Raw genomic sequence first — 20,827 nt, 5'->3', positions numbered from 1 at the left:
TGATTTATTTATCCGCTGCTAAGTACTTGTGTTTGAAGTTGAAAAAGTTTTAACTTGCCAAAACACAATTCAACCCTCCCCCCTTCTTGTGTTTTCACACCTTCATGGTATTCTTAAAATATTATTTTAGGTATTTGATCATTTTATTGAAAAAAAAAATTGGATATAAAAATTTCGAAAAAATCACTTAATTTTGAAGCTATTTCAAGTAGATTTTCATAAAAATCAATTTTGAAATACAACTTTTTGAAAAAATTTGTGATTTTGACTATGTTTTGATCTTCAATAATGTGTGTTTATGTTATATGATGTCAAAATTGGTGTTTTAATTTAGAAAAAACCAATATAAAACTTGTAATATTTTAAAAAACAGTATTGGAGAATCTATTTTAAAAAATACAAAGAAAAAATCCATTTTTTTAAAGCTGAAACAAACTGGCCCTATGTGTCGCATAAAAAGTCTTTTATGCCAATTAGGGTCGACATATTCAAATAAGTATGAATCTTATTAATTTAGATTCTTCTTTTTATAATAACAACCCGTCAAAACAAGTATAGAGAAAGAGAAAACCTAATTTTCTTGTTTCTTCTTTTTGTTCATCGATTAAGGAGGGGTGATTTAGGATCAATTTTGATCCAAAATCACCCTCTTGATCCTTTTTTAATTACATTTTTATTTAAATAAGTGATTTTCACATATTCTTGAGTAGTTCGTTTAAGTTTTTCATTTTTGTGATTTATTTGTCCGGTGTTGTTTGACGTCTCGTCTTGGTACGATGTTTGTTTTGAGTCCCGTCTTTGTACGGTGTTTGTTTTGTTCAGATTTGCTTCGATCCAGATCCAATACAGATTCAATGACTCTAGCATTTTCAACGTTGCAGATCCGGAGGCATGACTATTCCGGACACTTGTATTTCGTCATATCAATTGCAGGCTTAAATATAAAGCCGTTTTATGCTATTAACTCGGATGTTGTGAGCTTGTTCGCAGATACATCCTTTTTAGTTTTTAGCCATTTTGAATATGTAATGATTTTGATTGATGTAATATCTACCAATTTGAATGAATGAATATCGTTGTTTTTGTTTGTAAAAAAAAATCTTCTTTTTATGTGGGTGGTTGTGAAGTGTAGTAAGATATTTTCTTGCTTAAATATGTTTTTGGTCCCTATAGTTTCACAAAATTTTTGTTTTAGTCCCTGAAGTTTGTTTTCACACTTTTTAGTCCCTGAAGTTTCATCACTCAATGTTTTTAGTCTCTGTCGTCCACATGAGTTTAACATAGGATGACATGACAGTGATGTGGCACTGCCACGTGTAATTTTTATTATTTTTTTGTCTTGCCACATCACCAATCAGTTTTTTTATATAAAAAAAATTAATTTTTTTTTTCCGCAACCTCATTCCCAATTAAAAAAAAAAGAAAAATTAGTTTGTTAAAAATTTATGTTTTTAATGTTAATAATTAAATAGGTTAAATACGTTTTTAGTCCCTACATTTTATCCTATAGTCAAGAATAATTCCTATATTTTTTTTACGGTGAAAAAATATCCTACATTTTTTTCATTAATACTTTTAGTCCTGGTTGTTAAAATTTTAACTGACTTAACACCTATTTTTACTAAAAAATAAATTTAATTTAATTTAACTATAAAAAAAAACAATGCAGATTAGTGGAGAGAATGAAACTAAAAAAACTATATTTAACTATAAATTTAATTTAGGGTTAAATATGCATAAGGTCCCTGCACTTACGAGTCATTTGAGTTTTAATCCCTGTATTTTAAAAATATTTCATTTTGCCACTGTACTTTCATTTTACTTTAAAAATGGTCCCCAGACCTTTTTTTTGTTGTTGAAATGACACATTTTTGCTGATATGTCACTTTTGACTGGACTTTAGAGTTGATGACTAATTTAATTTTGCAGTGAATCGATCAAAATACCCTTAAATAAGTAATTTTTTAAAAGTAAAATAAAATTGACACATCATAAAAAAATGTGTCACTTCAACAAAAAATGGGTTTAGGGACCATTTTTAAAGTAAAATGAAAGTGCAGTGGCAAAATGAAAGCATTTTAAAATGCAGGGACTAAAACTCAAATGACCCGTAAGTGCAGGGACCTTTTGCATATTTAAGCCTTTAATTTAATTATTAACATTAACAAACAAAAAAACAAATTTTTAACAAACTATTTTTTTTAATTGGGAATGAGGTTGCAAAAAAAAATCTGGAAAAAAAAATTGAAAAAAAAAAACCGACAAAAAAATTTTAAAAAAAAAACTGATAGGCGACGTGGCAAACCCAAAAAAAATACACGTGACAGTGTCACGTCACTTCCACATCATCCTCCGTTAAAACCCATGTGGACGGCAGGGACTTAAAACATCGAGTGATGAAATTTCAGGGACCAAAAAATGTGAAAACAAATTTCAGAGATTAAAACAAAAATTCTGTGAAACTTAGGGACCAAAAACATATTTACCTTTATTTTGTTTTGTCTGGGTGTTAGCTTTACATCATCTAATGATAGCTTTTGTTGAATTTTGTGAAATTCATTGTATAATTCATATCTCTAAGTTGTTACTTGTTGAGTAAGTAACCATAAGTTTGTTACAACCAATAGCTTAAGTGGCATGTAATTGGTTAGTTTGTTAGTTAGTTAAGCTAACAAACTATTGTGGTTAGTTAGAAGTGTCTCTAGAGTTAGTTAGAGAGTTTGTTAGGGGTTAGTTTTAATTTTTGATTGTAATTGCTTGGTGTGTCAAGCAAAGTATAAATGCACTAGATGCATCAATTAGTGTATGTAACCCTTTCTTTTGTGCCCCAAGTGGATGAATAAAAACTCTCTTTTTCTCTACATTTTATCATCTTCTTCAACACATTCATATCATCAATTCTTCTTCATTCTTTTCCATTCAATTTGATCAAGCTTGCAAAAGTTGTGAATCTGCAACTGTGCTCATTGGCAAGCCTGAGCCTGTGCAGAGTGTGTGTGTTTTGCAAGCCTGCTGTGATTCAAGTGTGTGTGTGAGTGCTTCTTGCTGCGCCAACAGCTTTATGGGGGAATTTGAAAATATACAAACAATTTGATTTTTGGCCAACAAAATTGTAATAAATTGTTCAATCATTGATATGGTAAAAAATTTTGGCCCGGTCATGAATTAAAACAAAAATTAAAGGAATTTTCTTTCTCTTCTAATATTTAGGTTATGAACTCATGCAGATTGCATTGCATCAAGTGCAGACCCAAAACCCAAATGTTGTTCTAGAGGTTCTGAATCTTTTGATGTCTGGTGAGGTATTATAATTTCCTTATGCAATTTCTGGCTATAAGCAGATGAAGTAAGAAATAGTTCCGCTAGTAAGAAATGCGGAGAAAGCTCAGTTAGTGGATAAATTGCTGAATGCCTGAATTTCCAATTTGCTTCTGAAATCTGGCACGCAGTGAACACAATGCTGCACAAGATGCTATAGCATACGTTGCAGCAAGACAGTCGCAGAACACAGGAAATAAATAAATAAATTGCAGAATAATAAATAAGACAGATAGTTGTTAACCCAGTTCAGTGCAACATCACCTACTCTGGGGGATACCAATCCAGGAATGAATCCACTATAATAGCTCTAGTTCAAAGCCCTCGACCAACACCCGGTACTTGACTTATCACCTAGACACTACCCGTGCAATCCTACCTAAGAACCTCTTAGATAATGAGACCCCGTCCCAAATTCCCTCTAACAACACGTACCATGTTGCTGTCAATAATAATAATCAGGATGGAGACACTCTCCTAGAAACTACAACACACTCTTGCTTAAAAGCTTATGAGTGAATCACACACACTACCTCCGTGCTTAAAAGCTTAGGAGTAGCTTACAATTAACAACCAAAACACAGTCCTAAACTTGCATCAAATTGATACAAGAAGGCTGACAAAAGACACAAACTCTAAACCCTAAAAACTCACACTTTGTAAAGAACACGGTTTAGAATACATGAGAATAATAGCTTGAGGCTTCACATATTTATAGTCTTCAATTGTCTTGATGTCCAAGTTAGGTCTTCAGACATGTACAGCTGTAGGAATTGCGGCCCAACCCTAAATTAATTTCAAAAATATAATTTGTTTGTTTCATGTTGTACCAAACAAAAAAAACGCCAAAAATATAATATAATTATATTTTTGTTTTAAATAACATTCCTTCAGCCGACTTCAATAAAACTTGCTGAGCAAGGCTCGTTTTGCCCAGACGCACGTGCCTGAATATATAATTGAAGCAAATCTTGACTCAGATTTGAAATAAAAATTCTGCACGAAAAACAGAGTATCAGGATGCTGTACTATAATGCTACAGCACCTCAGTCCAGCATCTGGCTGGTTGGCTTTTGCAAAATGTAGCCAATCAAAACACCAACAATCTCCCCCTTTGGCAAATTTTGGCTAAAACAACCTTGGACCTGTGCATAGAGAGATACAGTCTAGACTTTCCTTCGAGTCAACATGAGCACACAACTAGGAAAGAAAGTAGAACGATGCTAAGCTATTTAAACTTTCCTTCGAGTCAACATACGCACACAACTAGGAAAGAAAGTAAAGGAATTCATCAGATGAAAAGATAACTAGCACGTAAGCATCAGAGGCATGCAACAGCGGAACATAACACATCTTAGCCTCAAAGTACAGATAGAGAGAAATAAACTCTCACATAGTGGATTCAAGATCGGAGAAATAAACTCCTTAAAATTTAAGCAACGCCACAGAGAATAGGAAAAATAAATTCCTATATAAGCATGCATACCATAAGTAGTAGAAAAATAAATTCTACCTACTCCCCCTCAATATATGCATAAACTTCACTCCCCCTCAAAACTTGCATATCACATAGAACAGACATGCCATACTAGATGCTATAACATTATGCATCACATCATGCACAACATATTACTCCCCCTTTTTAGCCATAAATTCTGACAAATAAAGTCAGTATCACATAGTAGGAGCAAAATACATATTTCCACAGAGTTATCAGATCATAGAGAACATAGAGTGCAGAGAGAATCATAGCGTAGAAACTCATAAAGTGCATATACAAACCATCAGGGCATAGAAAACTTGGAGTATCGGACCCAAAGACATGGATTATGCATGTTACAATCCAGAGAGCATCAGGGCGTAGCCCAACAAATTAAAATCCAAAAGGACATGCAAATAAAGCATAAGCAGGTCACATAGAAGGACTTGCGTCAGAGTCCTCCTCCTCTACCTCAGTATCACCACCTGCAATATCATTAAGAACACCAGGATTGACATTGAAAAAACACCTTGAGGTCAACAGTCATTTGCTTCCTAGGCAAAACATCAGTTTGACTGGTTGACAGATGATGCAGCACAGTCTACAGCATGTGTACCCTCAAACAGTTTAAAATCAAAAGACAAATCACAACCTCTCTTACTAGACACACCAGGATGTTGAGCTAGAATAAAATCACACATCAGTGTAGGGAAAACTATAGGCATTTGCACAGCACATGACTTACCATGCAGAACAGTTTCATCAAGAATATGGAAACCAAGGTCAAGAGGTGATCTGGTCCCTACATCATTTATAAACCGAGCCAAACCTGTAGCCACAGTATTGGAATGAGTAGTTGGAGCCCAGTTGCAGTTTTCATCAATCCAGCTGCATTAATCAAATCAATAAGCTTTTGGCATTGTAAAAAATCTTCACTTAAATTCCTTTCCGCAACATGCCTTCTTTTTATCAAAAATTTCCACCTGTCAACATTTTCAAAAACGATGAAAGGAAATGTTGTCAATGGGTACAGGGGATACATCTTGAGGGATCCTCTTTTTCTTCACAGACTTCTTTGAGGATACTGCAGGCGATGTAGTAGCATGTTGGTCTTCCTCAAACTCTGAATCACTAGAGGAAATAATCTTCCTCCTCAAAAGCTTCTTCTTTGGCTCAGAGGGCCTAGTAATCTTACTCCACTATCTTTTAAGACCATAGATTTTCTTTTCCTTGGCAGTCTTGACAGGAACATTAGAAACAGCTACACCTTTACCAGCATTGCTCCTTAACCTCCTAGTACTAGAAGCAGGAGTCCTCTCAGTAAGGTTGAGATTGTCCACATAAATAACATTTGAATCTTTCTCAGCAGATTCATCAACATTCAAAGGAACAAACATAGTTTTACCACTATCATCAACATAAGGGATCACATAGATATCATGAACAAAAACATTATCAGTAGTAGTTGCTTCAGAACCCTTTTCTTTGTCAGGAACAATAACATCGTCTGGAGACTCGGGTATCACGATGTTATCCAAATTTTCCTGTGCTGCAGATGTTGTAGCATCATGTGTAGCATCTTTCTCAGGAACACTCTTCTTGACATGTTCCAACATAAAGTCAATATCATCACCAATAGTAACATCTTCTTCTTTTCCATCTCCTTCCTTAGAATTTGTTAAATACAGCAGGGGAGAACACCACATAACTTCTACTAACAAACACTTTCTCACCACAAGAAACATCTTTATCATCAACAGACACAAAATTGTTACCAAATCTTCAGATGTTTCAACATTACCCATAATAGCGTGCATTACTAAATAAATTGAAAAGAAAACTGCACACCACACTTGCAATAATTGCTATAACTCTTCAGATAGGCAAATCCCAAGTTTGCCTCGCAATTTTTCAAATTGGACCGCATCTAGAGCCTTGGTAAAAATATCAGCCAGTTGTTCTTCAGTGGCAATATGCTCAAGAGTTATAATACCTTCTTCAACAAGATCTCTGATAAAATGGTGCCTAATATCAATATGCTTCGTCCTACTATGTTGGATAGGATTCTTTGAAATATTGATTGCACTAAGGTTATCACAGTACAATGCCATAGCATCTTGTACCACATTGTACTCCAACAACATTTGTTTCATCCATAATAGTTGGGAACAGCTACTACCAGCAGCTATGTACTCTGCTTCAGCTGTAGATAAAGATACACACTTTTGTTTCTTGCTGAACCAGGATATAAGATTGTTGCCTAAAAAGAAACAAGCTCCTGAGGTGCCTTTTCTATCATCTGCACAACCTGCCCAATCAGCATTACAATACCCCTCTAGCATAGACTTGTTCTTGTAGACCCACTTGGTACCAATCATATTAGTATTTTCTGGTCTAGGAACTAAGTCCCAAACTTCATTCTTCTTGAACTGATTTAGCTCTTCTTGCATAGCATTTATCCAAAACTCATCAGTGAGGGCTTCCATCACATTTCTGGGTTCAAACTTAGAAACAAAACAAGCATTAGGAACTAAGTCAAGTGTCCTTCTAGTAGTAATTCCATGATTAGGATTACCAATAATCAGATCTGTAGGATGATTCTTTTGAGTACGAATGGATGACCCTTTCTTTGAAGTAGCAAAGATTGGTTCAGGTGTAGTAATCTCTCTATCATTCTTGAATTCCTCAATAGTTTCAGAATCTATACTACCTTGGATAGATGTTGTAGCATCTTCTGTATCATCTTTCACAACTTCACTTGAAATACCATCTATTACTACATTTATAGATTCCATCATGGTTTTGGTTATGTAGTTATATACTCTGTAGGCTCTGCTATTTGTTGAGTATCCCAAGAATATGCCTTCATCACTTTTAGAATCCATTTTAGTTCTTGGTTCTCTATCAGACAAGATATAACATTTACTTCCAAACACATGAAAGTACTTAACAGTAGGTTTTCTACCTTTCCACAATTCATACAGAGTAGATGTAGTTCCAGATCTCAAGGTGACACGATTATGAATATGACAAGCAGTGTTCATAGCTTCTGCCCAAAAACCATGAGAGAGTTTCTTTGCATGTAACATTACTCTTGCAGACTCTTGTATAATTCTATTCTTTCTTTCTACTACACCATTTTGTTGTGGTGTAATGAGAGATGAAAATTCATGGATGATGCCTTCAGAGGCACAAAAGTCAGAGAATCTAGAGTTTTCAAACTCCTTTCCATGATCACTTCTGATCCTTAACACAACATTGTTTTTCTCTCTTTGAAGTAGAATACATAGATCTTTGAATACGTCAAAGGTCTCTGATTTCTTTCCAATAAAATTTATCCAGGTATATCTAGAGAAATCATTTACAACAACATAGGCATACCTTTTTCCTCCTAAGCTTTCAGTTTGCATAGGTTCCATCAGATCCATGTGTAGAAGCTCAAGAACTCTGGTAGTGGTAAGATGCTGCAGCTTTGGATGTGGCTTCTTGGTTTGTTTTCCAATTTGACATTCACCACAAATGCTTCCTTCTTCGATCTTGAGATTTGGCAAGCCCTTGATGGCTTCTTCAGGTATAGCTTTCTTCATGCTTCTTAGGTTGAGATGACCAAGTTTTTGGTGCCACAATTTTATTTCATCTTCTTTCGTGATTAAGCATGTAGACACATTTGCCTCTTCTTGGGGAACCCATAAGTAGCAGTTGTCTTTTGATCTGACGCCCCTCATCAAAATTTCACCCTCATCATTTGTAACCAAACATTCAGACTTGGTGAAGTTTACCTTCATCCCTTGGTCGCATAATTGACTGATGCTTATTAAATTTGCAGTCAATCCTTTTACTAACAACACATTGCTTAGTTTAGGCAAGCTATTACTGTTGAGCTCCCCTATACCAACAATTTCTCCTTTAGTACCATTACCACAAGTTACAAAACTAGTTGAGTAAGACTTTAAATCAACAAGAAATTTTCCAATTCCGGTCATGTGTCTTGAACAACCACTATCGAAATACCAGTCTTCCCTTGATGAAGCTCTAAGTGATGTGTGAGCAACCAGAGCAGTAATCTTCTTCTCAAGTTGAGTACCATCATTGGTCTTCACATTCTTACCTTTAGGTTTCCATTCTTGTTGAGTGGAGGCAGTTGTGGAAACTGGTTTAGGCTGATGATGCCTGTTAGGGTATCCAAACAATTTGTAACAAAAAGGTCTTATATGCCCTTTTCTACCACAGTAGTGACATATCCAAGAGTGATGTTTTCTTTTGTTCTTTGACAAGGGATTCTGCTTATGATGTTGTAGCATCTGTTGAGGCATCTTTTGCTTATGAGTTTCTTTTGGATGTATGTACGTGAGATCTGAGCTGTAACCTTTGTGTTTGTTGACATTCTCATAACTAAGCCCAATATGTTTAGGCTTTAGAACATTTTTCTCTAAGATTTCTTCTAGTTGACCATCAGCTTTATGAAGTTTATCAAGATGATCATCATCTTTATACAACATGTCGGAGAATTTTCTCAAACGCCAAATGTCAGCATTTAATTTTTCAATGACTTCCTTAGCTTCATCAAGATCAGAGGATAGATAATTTACCTTCTTCTGGAGCTCATCCATCTTTGATATATTTTCAAATTTTTCTGCCTTCAATTGATTGATGGTTACCTTTTGTTTCTCAATGACTCTGCATATTTCTCCACTCTTGAGGCAGAGTTCTTTGTAAGAATCAGCAAGTTCTTCGTAGGTTACCTCTCCATCACAAGATTCTGTATCAGATGTAATAGTACCTGTTAAGACTGAGATATGTTTGGCAGTCACAGATGCTGTATCATCTTCTGAGTCATCATCATCAGACCAACTGACAGTTAGTCCTTTCTTCGTTCTTTTCTGATATGTTGGACATTCAGGTCTGATGTGACCATATCCCTCGCATTCATGACATTGAATATTCTTGTTTAAGCTTGACTTTTCATCACTCTTAGGTTTTCCTTGATTCACAATGTTGCGCATAGTGCCTGGAGCATCATTCTTAGAATTTGGTCTGGGTCTTTTGTCCATTTGTTTTAGAACTTTGTTGAACTGTTTTCCCAGCAATTCCATAGCTTCAGAGATACTTTCATTAGATTCTTCATCCTCCTCCAGTTCTTCTTCATTATTTTTAGATGAGAAGGCAATGCTCTTATTTTTCTTTTCACTTCTTCCATTTGCAGCACTTTCATAAGTTTGGAGTGATCCAACCAGTTCATCCAGTTTCATCTGAGATATGTTTTTGGCTTCTTCCATAGCTCTGACTTTCATATCAAATTTCTTTGGAAGAGATTTGAGCATTTTTCTTACTAACTTTTCTTCGGGAATTTTCTCCTCCAAAGAATCAAATTGATTATCATAATCTAGAATAGTCATATGAAAATCTTGGATTGTTTCCTCATCCTTCATACGTAAATTTTCAAACTGAGTAGTAAGGATCTGTAATTTAGACATCTTTACCTGAGGAGTACCTTCATGAACAGTTTCAAGAATCTTCCAAGCTTTCTTTGCTGAGACACATTTTTTGATCAGCTTGAAGATGTGTTTGTCTACCCCATTGTATAATGCATATAATGCTTTTGAGTTTCCCAAAGCAAGCTCATCTTCTTCTTTAGACCAGTCCTCCTCAGCTTTTAGTTCAAGTGTTGGCTTTCCATCTTTGTCCATGACCACATGGGGGTCCCATCCTTTCAGAACAGCTTTCCAAGTTTTGCTATCCATAGATTTTAGGAAAGCAATCATGCGTGATTTCCAATAATCATAGTTGGAGACACCAACGAGAAGCGGTGGTCTGCTTACAAGCCCTCCTTCTTTGTCCATGTTGCCAGACATTCTCCCTGGAGCTCACCCTATAACCAGAAAGGGTGCCTGCTCTGATGCCAATTGAAATCTGGCACGCAGTGAACACAATGCTGCACAAGATGCTATAGCATACGTTGCAGCAAGACAGTCGCAGAACACAGGAAATAAATAAATAAATTGCAGAATAATAAATAAGACAGATAGTTGTTAACCCAGTTCAGTGCAACGTCACCTACTCTGGGGGATACCAATCCAGGAATGAATCCACTATAATAGCTCTAGTTCAAAGCCCTCGACCAACACCCGGTACTTGACTTATCACCTAGACACTACCCGTGCAATCCTACCTAAGAACCTCTTAGATAATGAGACCCCGTCCCAAATTCCCTCTAACAACATGTACCATGTTGCTGTCAATAATAATAATCAGGATGGAGACACTCTCCTAGAAACTACAACACACTCTTGCTTAAAAGCTTATGAGTGAATCACACACACTACCTCCGTGCTTAAAAGCTTAGGAGTAGCTTACAATTAACAACCAAAACACAGTCCTAAACTTGCATCAAATTGATACAAGAAGGCTGACAAAAGACACAAACTCTAAACCCTAAAAACTCACACTTTGTAAAGAACACGGTTTAGAATACATGAGAATAATAGCTTGAGGCTTCACATATTTATAGTCTTCAATTGTCTTGATGTCCAAGTTAGGTCTTCAGACATGTACAGCTGTAGGAATTGCGGCCCAACCCTAAATTAATTTCAAAAATATAATTTGTTTGTTTCATGTTGTACCAAACAAAAAAAAACGCCAAAAATATAATATAATTATATTTTTGTTTTAAATAACATTCCTTCAGCCGACTTCAATAAAACTTGCTGAGCAAGGCTCGTTTTGCCCAGACGCACGTGCCTGAATATATAATTGAAGCAAATCTTGACTCAGATTTGAAATAAAAATTCTGCACGAAAAACAGAGTATCAGGATGCTGTACTATAATGCTACAGCACCTCAGTCCAGCATCTGGCTGGTTGGCTTTTGCAAAATGTAGCCAATCAAAACACCAACAGCTTCAATCCAGCCACAAAATGTATTAGCCACAACAATTCAACTGCTATTCTAAGATTTGTTGCAGCCTCTAATTTTTTTGTGGATTTTGGTATTTTAAGTATACCAGTTGTGACTTGTGAAAATCCATGAAGCACCAACACAGGCACAAACACCGTACATGACACTGAAACCTTAACATAAGTAATAACTTGAGAAAATGAAATAATTGAATGTAACCAGATGTTTCAGTGTCGTATTGGTGGCGGACACGTGTCAATGCTACATAGGGGAGAACTGAGAAACATAAAATGAGTAAATTATGTCAACTCCAATGTAATGAAAGGTGACAATATCAGCAGGTTTTCAAAATAGACATCTCTCATGCCTTGAATTCATTCATGTGGCAGGATAACAACAATGAGGAAGCAGATGACATAGAAGCATTTTTTGCCAGCCATATGAACCCTTCCATCATTATGAACTTGAACTTAAGCATTGAGAAGATCCGTATCAAAGCAAGGTGGATTAAGAGTGTGAAGCAAGCGCACTCTTTCTCAGACTTAATCAAGCAATTAACTCAGAGGAAATGATAGCTTTTTGACATCAATTTCCTATTAGCAAGTAATAATTCGAGTAAACAATCTGTTCTACTTAAAGTTTGAGAAAGAACAAAGTTAAAAGGCCTACAATATACTGCTTAAAGTGTATCTACGAAACACTGACACCAACATGTATCGGACACCAATACGCCTACAATATAAAGTGTTAGCGGTGCTACATAGATTTGTATCATCTTCATATGTATGAACTTTAAACTATGTACTTGTTAATTAGCAACAGACTCTTAGCTATCTTTATAAAGCGACATTGTTTCTAGTTGCATTCATGTGACATGCAGTTATGAATAGTAACACAATGAGTAACAAAAAGATGATATTAACTATCTTTTGAATTTTGATTATTACTTGAACAGTGTTTGAACCATGAAAAAACACTCAATAATCTTACAATCACAACATCCAAAACTGGTCATTTCATATACACAATCACACAAAGTAAAAACCACCCCACCCAAGAAAAGAAAAAGAGCCACTCCATTACTACAAGAACTATATGTCAGAATTCTCTTTGCACAAGAACAAATTACACTGTATGAATTCAAAATCTATATATAATGTGTATCATCAAACCATTTAGAGAAAAACTGTTTTCAAGAACAATCAAATAAATCAAATATCAATTTTGTAAATTCAACTTGATCTAGTTTCAATTTCAGCTTAACTTAAGGGTTTTCCAAGATTGGACATCCTAATTCCTTGCTTCTCCCTCATGGAATTTATCTTAGCCATCCTCAACCCAGCTCTAAAATTCTGAATAAAGTTCTGAGCTTTGGTATCAACATCCGGGCTAGGACAAAACAATGACGCTGCACTTGCATTTGCATTTTCAGTAACACGACGCTCTTCACCATCTTCAGCATAGGGACTATTACTGCATTGACTAATTGGTGACTCAACAACTTCATCTGAATCCGGTGAATCACTCCTTGAACTTCCAATGCTATTAACCCTAACATAATCACCCTGAACCCTAAACTTCCACGCCGGTAACTTAAACGGAGGAGGCGGTGGCGGGGGTGGAATAGGAATCAAGGGTGACTCATTACCAGTAATCACCACATTTTCTTTCAATCTATAATGAGAATGTTCTCTCTTGTTTGGTAATTGAGGTTTATAGGTAGCCACAGGAACATGGTAGTGTTTTTTGTGTTTGCTTTTGTTGGAGTTGAACAGGCTTTGAAAAACTGACTGTGGTGGAGGCGGCGGCGGTGGTGGCGGTTGCGAAACAATTGGTGAAGGTTGAGAATTTTGAATGCTCTCAAAATTTTCAACACTTTTTTGTCTTTGCTTCTTCTTCTTTCCCCTCAATGAAGCTAAAAACTCTTTAGTTGCATTCCCTCTTTTCTTCTTAACCGGAATACCGATCTTCCTCTCCGCCCGTAACGGCGAAGCCACCACCACCGCAGGCTGCGGCAGTTGAGAATTCTCAGCCACAAAATCATTATGTTCCAAATTCTCAATCGATTCAGATTGATACGTCCGCTTGACATTTCTTCGAACACCTTTCGTTCTCATCACCGGTTGCGGATTTTCCTCCGATTCCAACACCGGCGAGAAAAATTCCGCAGAAGTGACAGTCGCCACGTCTTCTTTAGACACACTCCTACTTTTTCCCTTCCTCGCCACCAGTATCACCTCCGGTAGCGGATGCGGATTTAGCTCCGGCACCGGTGACAAAAACTCCACAGAATTAACCGTTGCCGTGTTTTCTTTCGACACACTCCTACTTTTCTTCTTCCTCACCGCCGGTAACGGTTGCGGCGGCGGAGACGACGGCGACAGCAAATGTGAATTCTCAGCAACAGAATCATCAATAATTTCCGATTTATCAACCGTTTCAACTTCATATATTCGTTCAACATTTCTCCTAACATCTTCAATTCGAGAATCCAAAAACGGTTGCCGGAAAACTTCACCGGAAGTAACCGTTTCCCGATGAAGTTCATCTTCAAATCTCAGATTCCGATAACGAAAATGAACACTCGTATCATCATAAAACCTGTACCGATCATCATCATCAACCACCACCGTCCGTTGCCGGAGATCCGGAACAGATCCAACGGTTCTCAACCGATTAAACGACCGATTAGAATCATCATACCAAGACGGTGGAGTTTCAGGATTCGAGAAGCTTCTTCGATGATTATTATTGTAACTATCAAAACGCGGAGTTTGAGTTTCGTTGGTGTCGTTTTTAGTAAGAAAGCCACAAACAACAGCGAAAAGAACGAGTATAAGGTTTAAGTAATCCCAAGAGTGTTTAATTGTTTGTGGTTTGAAGATGTTAGAAGTGAAAGATTTTAAGGTAGGGACCACAATGAATGTTAAGACAAGTGTTGTTATGATGAGAAGTATGAGGAATGAGGTTGTTGTTTGAAGGAGTGAGTATGTGCGGCGGAGACGGTGGTGGTTTGTGGTGGTTTTGGGGATCCAAAATGGTGACATTGTTGATGTTTCTTCCTCTTGTTCCATTGGAATATATGTTATGTAATAATGTACTATGATGTTTTTTTTGTGTGAATTATGTTGTTGTTGTACTAATACTATGATGTTTTTTGTGTGAATATGTTGTACTATGATGTTTTTTGTGTGAATGAGGCACTTTTTTTATGCTTGCTTTGTGAGAATATGTTTGTTGTGAGTTATGTGGTTTTTGATGATAAAAAATGAGTATTATGGGGTTGATTTGTTAATGTTATATAGTATATTATAATATTATATGATTTGTTATGTTATGATGAAGGAATAGGGATGAAGGGGTTGAGTTTAGGAATGAGTTTGCCAGTTGGGAATGGGAGAATTAGGGATATGGATCGGGTGTATTCAGATTGTTTGTGCAGTCATGCAATCATCTATTTTAATGGTCCAGATTCAAAGTTTACAAAATAAATAAAATACATAAATAAGATGGGTGGTTGAGATTTACTTGCAGTCACTATTTTGACTGTAGGGAATCCATTTCCGAGAATTAGGGGAGGAAAGGGAATGTTAGCAAATGGGTGTAGGCTGTATTTTTTATGTTGTGTTAAAGAAGACAGCTAAGGTGGAGATGGAAAAAGGTGGTAGGAAGGTAAACCATGTGCATTTTGAGTTGAGCTTGACTTGACTTCACTTTACCCCAAGTGAATTACTACTAGTCTAACTTGTTTTTATCTAATCTAAAACAGTGGAATAATCTTCTAATAATTGTTCTAAATGTGCAAGTTAAAGAAAAAAATTACAGTTTTGATGACTTTAACTTGGTTTATTGAAATATAGCATTATATATATATATATATATATATATATATATATATATATATATATGTAAGAATCGAAGTTCAAATTTCAGACAATTCATTTATTCATCTTAAAGATAGAATTTTTAATCACTAAATTATTTGACCTCAAAAAAAAAACAATATTTAATCTTAAGAGTCGATGACACCTTATATTTCTTATAATTCAATTTTGTTTATAAATATAAAAATCCATTCAAAATCAGTTTTTCACCTCTTACACAGCCAAATATAGAAACTCTTTTCTAGCACTTTCTTTGTTTACTCATTCCTCTATGGTGAATTCTTCGGTACACATATTATGTGGCAATGTACCGGTACATTGCTGATGTGTTTATCAAATCAAAAACATTTAATGCAGATTTTGTTTCTTTATTAAATTTTTTATATTAAACACTACTTTTTAAAATTTGCAAATATATCCATCACATAAATATAATCATCAATCATATTCCACAATAAATCAAAGCATGTATCAAATCTTCCAACCCAAATTTTCACTTTTTTTTAACAAGATTCAAATATTTTAATATTTACTCCAATTTTTTTAATTATTATAATATCCTATAAAATAATATGATTTTAGTATTGTGTATTTTCTAAAGAAAGAAACGTATGACTTTAACAAATTTTTTAATTATTATTATGAGTGGATGATTTTAATATTTCTATATTATTACCTTTTAAAATAATATTTTAATATTATTAGTTTATAAAGATTAATATTTATTTTCTGTTTAACCATTAATATATATATATATATATTAAAATACATTTATTTTTTTGTACAAAAAAAATAATTTATGTTAATTTTGCGTAATATTAATTGTTAATTTTTAGTGATTCGTAATATTTTATTTGGTTAAATAAGTTTTTTATCGCTGCAAAGTTACTGAATTTAATTTTTTATCTTCTCCACAAAATATTTATGCATGTAATTTTTTTTTATTTACAATAGAGCTTAGGATCGATCCCACGACCTCTAACATACTAAAGCAAACCTAGTATGCATGTAATTTTAATCATGTTGTTAAGTCGATGTGTATTTATGATGATTTTGCAAAATATGTATAGAGCATTATAAAAAGTTTGTCCAAAAATTAGGAGCTCAAAATTTAATTTTTAGGTCAAAGTATTCGTTACTTTTATCTTGTTTTTTTTTATTTATTTATTAAATTCATATTTAATTCATCTCATTTTAAAAAATACTAAAATTTTTGTAAATGAAATTTTTATATCAATAAAGAAATGTTTGATTGTCGAAATTTAAATTCATAAGTATTTGTTAGTTCAATTAGGTTATATTGAACGACTTGATTGAGAAAAATTGAATTCCTTAATTAAAAACAAGTATAATTAGTTAGGTTTTGCATATGAACTATGTTTCAAGTTGAAGAGTTTGATCTATAAATTTTGATTTTTTTAGTCACAGTCGGCATTATTAGTTGAGACTTAATAGTCAGGTCATATATGAACTAAGTTTTTTGAGTCACAGGAAATCCAACTAGTTGATATTGAACCATTATCTTGCCGAAAGTTTGAATCCTATGTGTGTCATTCCAATTAAGTGATATTGGATTGTTTGAGAAAAAAATTGATCCACGAGGGATTCTTTTTTTAAAAAAAGAAACTCGGTATCCGATCCTAGGACCGACTAATCCGAGACGACCAATCTCACCGCCCACTTGCACGGCCCCATATAAAGCCATAGTTTTTTTTTGCTCTGTATGAACTATCCCACCGAAATTGGCACACGAAGGAATCGAACCTAACACCTTGAGAGGAGCATACTCCAATGACCCAAGCCAACACCACTAAACCAACCCAAGTGGGTTTCCATGAGGGATTCTTAAGTAACTGTTAGTCCAATTAGTTTTTTTTTTTGTTATTTTAGTCGGTTCAGTTAGTTGAGATTTAGGTCCCCGTTTGGATTAACTTATTTTTGAGCATATGCAAACAGTTTATGCAATATAAATTATGTTATAAATTATGTTTTATGTTATTTTATAAGTTCACACTAGTGAAAATTGTATTTTTATAACCTATTTTATCATAAACTACCTTGACAAACTTATAATAATACGTAAAAATTGCATAAGCTGCTTGCATAAACTCAAAAATAAGCCAATCCAAACGGACCCTTAATCATTATTTATTTGCAAAATATATAACTTACCAACAAGACAAATGATATTTTGTAAATTAAATTTGTTTGTTTTTATATTATATTAATGTTTTGTTTTATATTGTTAAAAAAAAACATAAACCTTGCGTCAAGAAAAATAAATAAAGCATAAACCTAATACTAAAACAAGATCCCTAATGTCGTTCCGCCGTCGCGCACAATAAACAAAAATCAATAAAAAAATTTAACTTTGATTTTTTTTTCTCTTTAAAATACTACTATTCTAAGCAAAAATCAATAACATCTTCAATTTTTTTTTCTTTAGAAATACTACCCTTCTAAATAAAAATTAACAACATCTTTTAACATTTATTTTCTTCAAAAATGCAACCGTTCAATATATAATCATGGTATCGGTTATACAAATTCACACAACAAAATACAGTGTAGTGAAGAAAATGCATTATCATGACAAATTAGACGGTTTCTATTCTCAAATTTTTGTCCTAAAACCAAGCCACTTGCCCACTTCAAATTTATCATGATACTTCTATTCTCTCTAATTTTCGGTTCCAAAATTCTTCAGTTTTGTGTTTTACTGTAACCCACTTGCAAAAACAAAAATAAGGACAATTTTCTATGAACCCTAATAACCTAAAACAAAAAAATCCAACACCCAAAAATTGAAAAACCACGAAAATTGAGATATGAAAAAAAATATGAACTTTATGAGAAATTGAAAGAAAGACATCATAATTTTTTGTTCTTAAAGAAAGGCATCAGAATGAATTCAAGGGGTGCTATACTTTCAAAAAATAAAAGAAATTGATGTAAAAAAAAATATACGCATATTAAATCCCTAAAAATAAGTATCCAAAAAAAAAAAAGGAGAACAAAGACACACGAGAGAGAGAGAGAGAGAGAGAGAGAGAGAGAGAGAGAGAGAGAGAGAGAGAGAGAGAGAGAGAAAGAGACATGTTTAAGGAATTTTGATTTCTTTTGAAATTATGGAAACATGTTTTAAGGTTTCTAAATTACAATAATCCCCAATTTGAAATTTTTGTAAACTAAAAGAGTAATTTAGGAAACTTCTATTTAAAGAAATCTTTAAAATGACTTGTTAAATTATCATTATATGTGGACCAATTAAAATTATACACATCAACGATGTACCGGTACACATCCACATAATATGTGTACCAGAGTGCTCACCTTCTTCTATACCACTAAAGGAGGGCTTTGGAATGCAATTTGGGAAACTTGATCTCACTGGGACAAAGAGGCAGTTAACCAAACTTGCGATGCAAGTAGAATACAAAATTATAAAAAAGGTACAGCACACCACAGAAAGCGATAGATCTTTTCTTTTTTCCATTTTTTCAACAAATTCATGATAGCAAGTTAACAATGAATTGGCAATGTATCCCAAAAATACATGCATGCATACCATAAGTTAATGAGAATCAACAATACTCTTTAATAAAATTAAGAAATAAATAAATCTAGATATTTTCGTCGCATAATGAGTATCTCAACTTTTTTGAATGGCAAATATAATATCGTATATAAGAATAAGAAAAAGTCCAGAGTACGGGTACAAAAAGTACATACAACCAGAGACTCAAACCCTAAACAAGACAACTACACAAATAGCCATAAAAAATAAGCACGCCAAAAACTATATCAACAAGAAAAGAAAAAGAAAAACGGACACACCAGCTCCAAAAAGAAAGAATCCCCAACACTTCAACCACATGGAGACCCGACTCACCCGAAGAGAGAAAAAGTAAAAGAAAAAAAAAGGAACAACCACTGAGGTGAGACAGACAACAAAAGGGCCTCCAACCTACCAGGATCACTGAGACCCACACCACCAACAAACTCTAACAGTTACAACATAAAATAGGGTCGTGTGTTCGATTTTGGCAAGGAGCAATTTTTACATTTAATTTAATTTTTTCAAAAATTGCTATATATGTTACCACACAAACAATTTTTTTTTTTTTTTGAAATTACACAAACAGTTGCTTTGTGGTCAAATTTTTCTTTTTTAAGGAGTGGTCAATACATACATACTATTAGAGAAAATTGTATCGGTGATGTTTTAGACGGTATAAAATTTACCATTAAAATTTAAAATTTATATCATATAGATAAAAAAAAATACATGTAAAATTTTACATTAATTAATGGAGCTCAATAATATATGAAATTATTTTAAATTTCCTTAAGATTTTACATGATTATTTATGAATTTATACGTTATTGAATGATAAAACATTATTCGAATGTTAATGGTCTATGAATTTTCATATTTAATTTATCATTTTCAATAAAAAAAAATTATCCAATCAATGCTTTGGTAACCAGAGGACTAAATTTATCAATAAAAAAATATTTGTCTTGTAACTTTTATAGAAAGAGATGTTCTAAAAATAATTAGCAATGATGTTATTTTAGTTCATTTTCAAGAAATGAATTATAGACGATTTTCATCGTAAATATATTGCATTAAACAATATTATTTCTTATTTTCAATAAATGAATTATAAATTAAGTAAAAATAAATAAATGAATGATAGACGATATTTGGCCCCACCATTATCAAATGTCTGGATCCGTTCCTGAGGGGGTGCCAAGATTTTTACTAAGAAACCATTTTCATGATGTAGGTTTCACTTTATGCACTAGATATTCAATATAAAATTTCCTCGAAAAGATTACATTGTTTCGGGAGTTCCAAAGAATCCACACAATACATGTCAGATTAACAACCACCTCAATATATTTTTCTTACCCACACCCATGCCAAAAAAAAAATAAACTCTCTATAAGCTCAAGAATACCGCAAGGAGGCATCAACTCAAAACCTAACCATTTAAGAATACTGTACCAAAATATTGTAGTGATCACAACTTTAGTCACTACAAAATGGAACTAAGCCTTGCTTGCTTTCATCTTGTAGAGGTTGATTTTTTAAGCAATTTTCATTTTCATTTTTTTCCGTGGCTAATTCTTCTTTTATTGTGTAAGTTGGTTGAAAAATGTTATTCTTCTTTTATTGGAGTATTTCTTAAAGCTAACACTGTTTTATCATGTGTCATTATTGATTTTTAAATATATTTTTAGA

General features: G+C 33.8%; 1 protein-coding gene across 1 annotated transcript; it reads right to left on the bottom strand.

Annotated features, from left to right (window-relative positions):
- Nucleotides 1–12,951: 12,951 nt before the first annotated feature.
- LOC123886749 (formin-like protein 18) lies at nt 12,952–14,766 on the bottom strand. Its single transcript, XM_045936042.1, has one exon. It carries the CDS (start codon nt 14,764–14,766, stop codon nt 12,952–12,954), a length of 1,815 nt encoding a protein of 604 aa, XP_045791998.1.
- Between the last annotated feature and the right edge of the window lie 6,061 nt (nt 14,767–20,827).

This window comes from Trifolium pratense, linkage group LG5 (assembly GCF_020283565.1).
Source record: "Trifolium pratense cultivar HEN17-A07 linkage group LG5, ARS_RC_1.1, whole genome shotgun sequence".
NCBI classification, from domain to species: domain Eukaryota; kingdom Viridiplantae; phylum Streptophyta; class Magnoliopsida; order Fabales; family Fabaceae; genus Trifolium; species Trifolium pratense.
The sequence above is the reverse complement of the archived record's forward strand: the minus strand, read 5'-3'. Positions and strand labels throughout refer to the sequence as shown.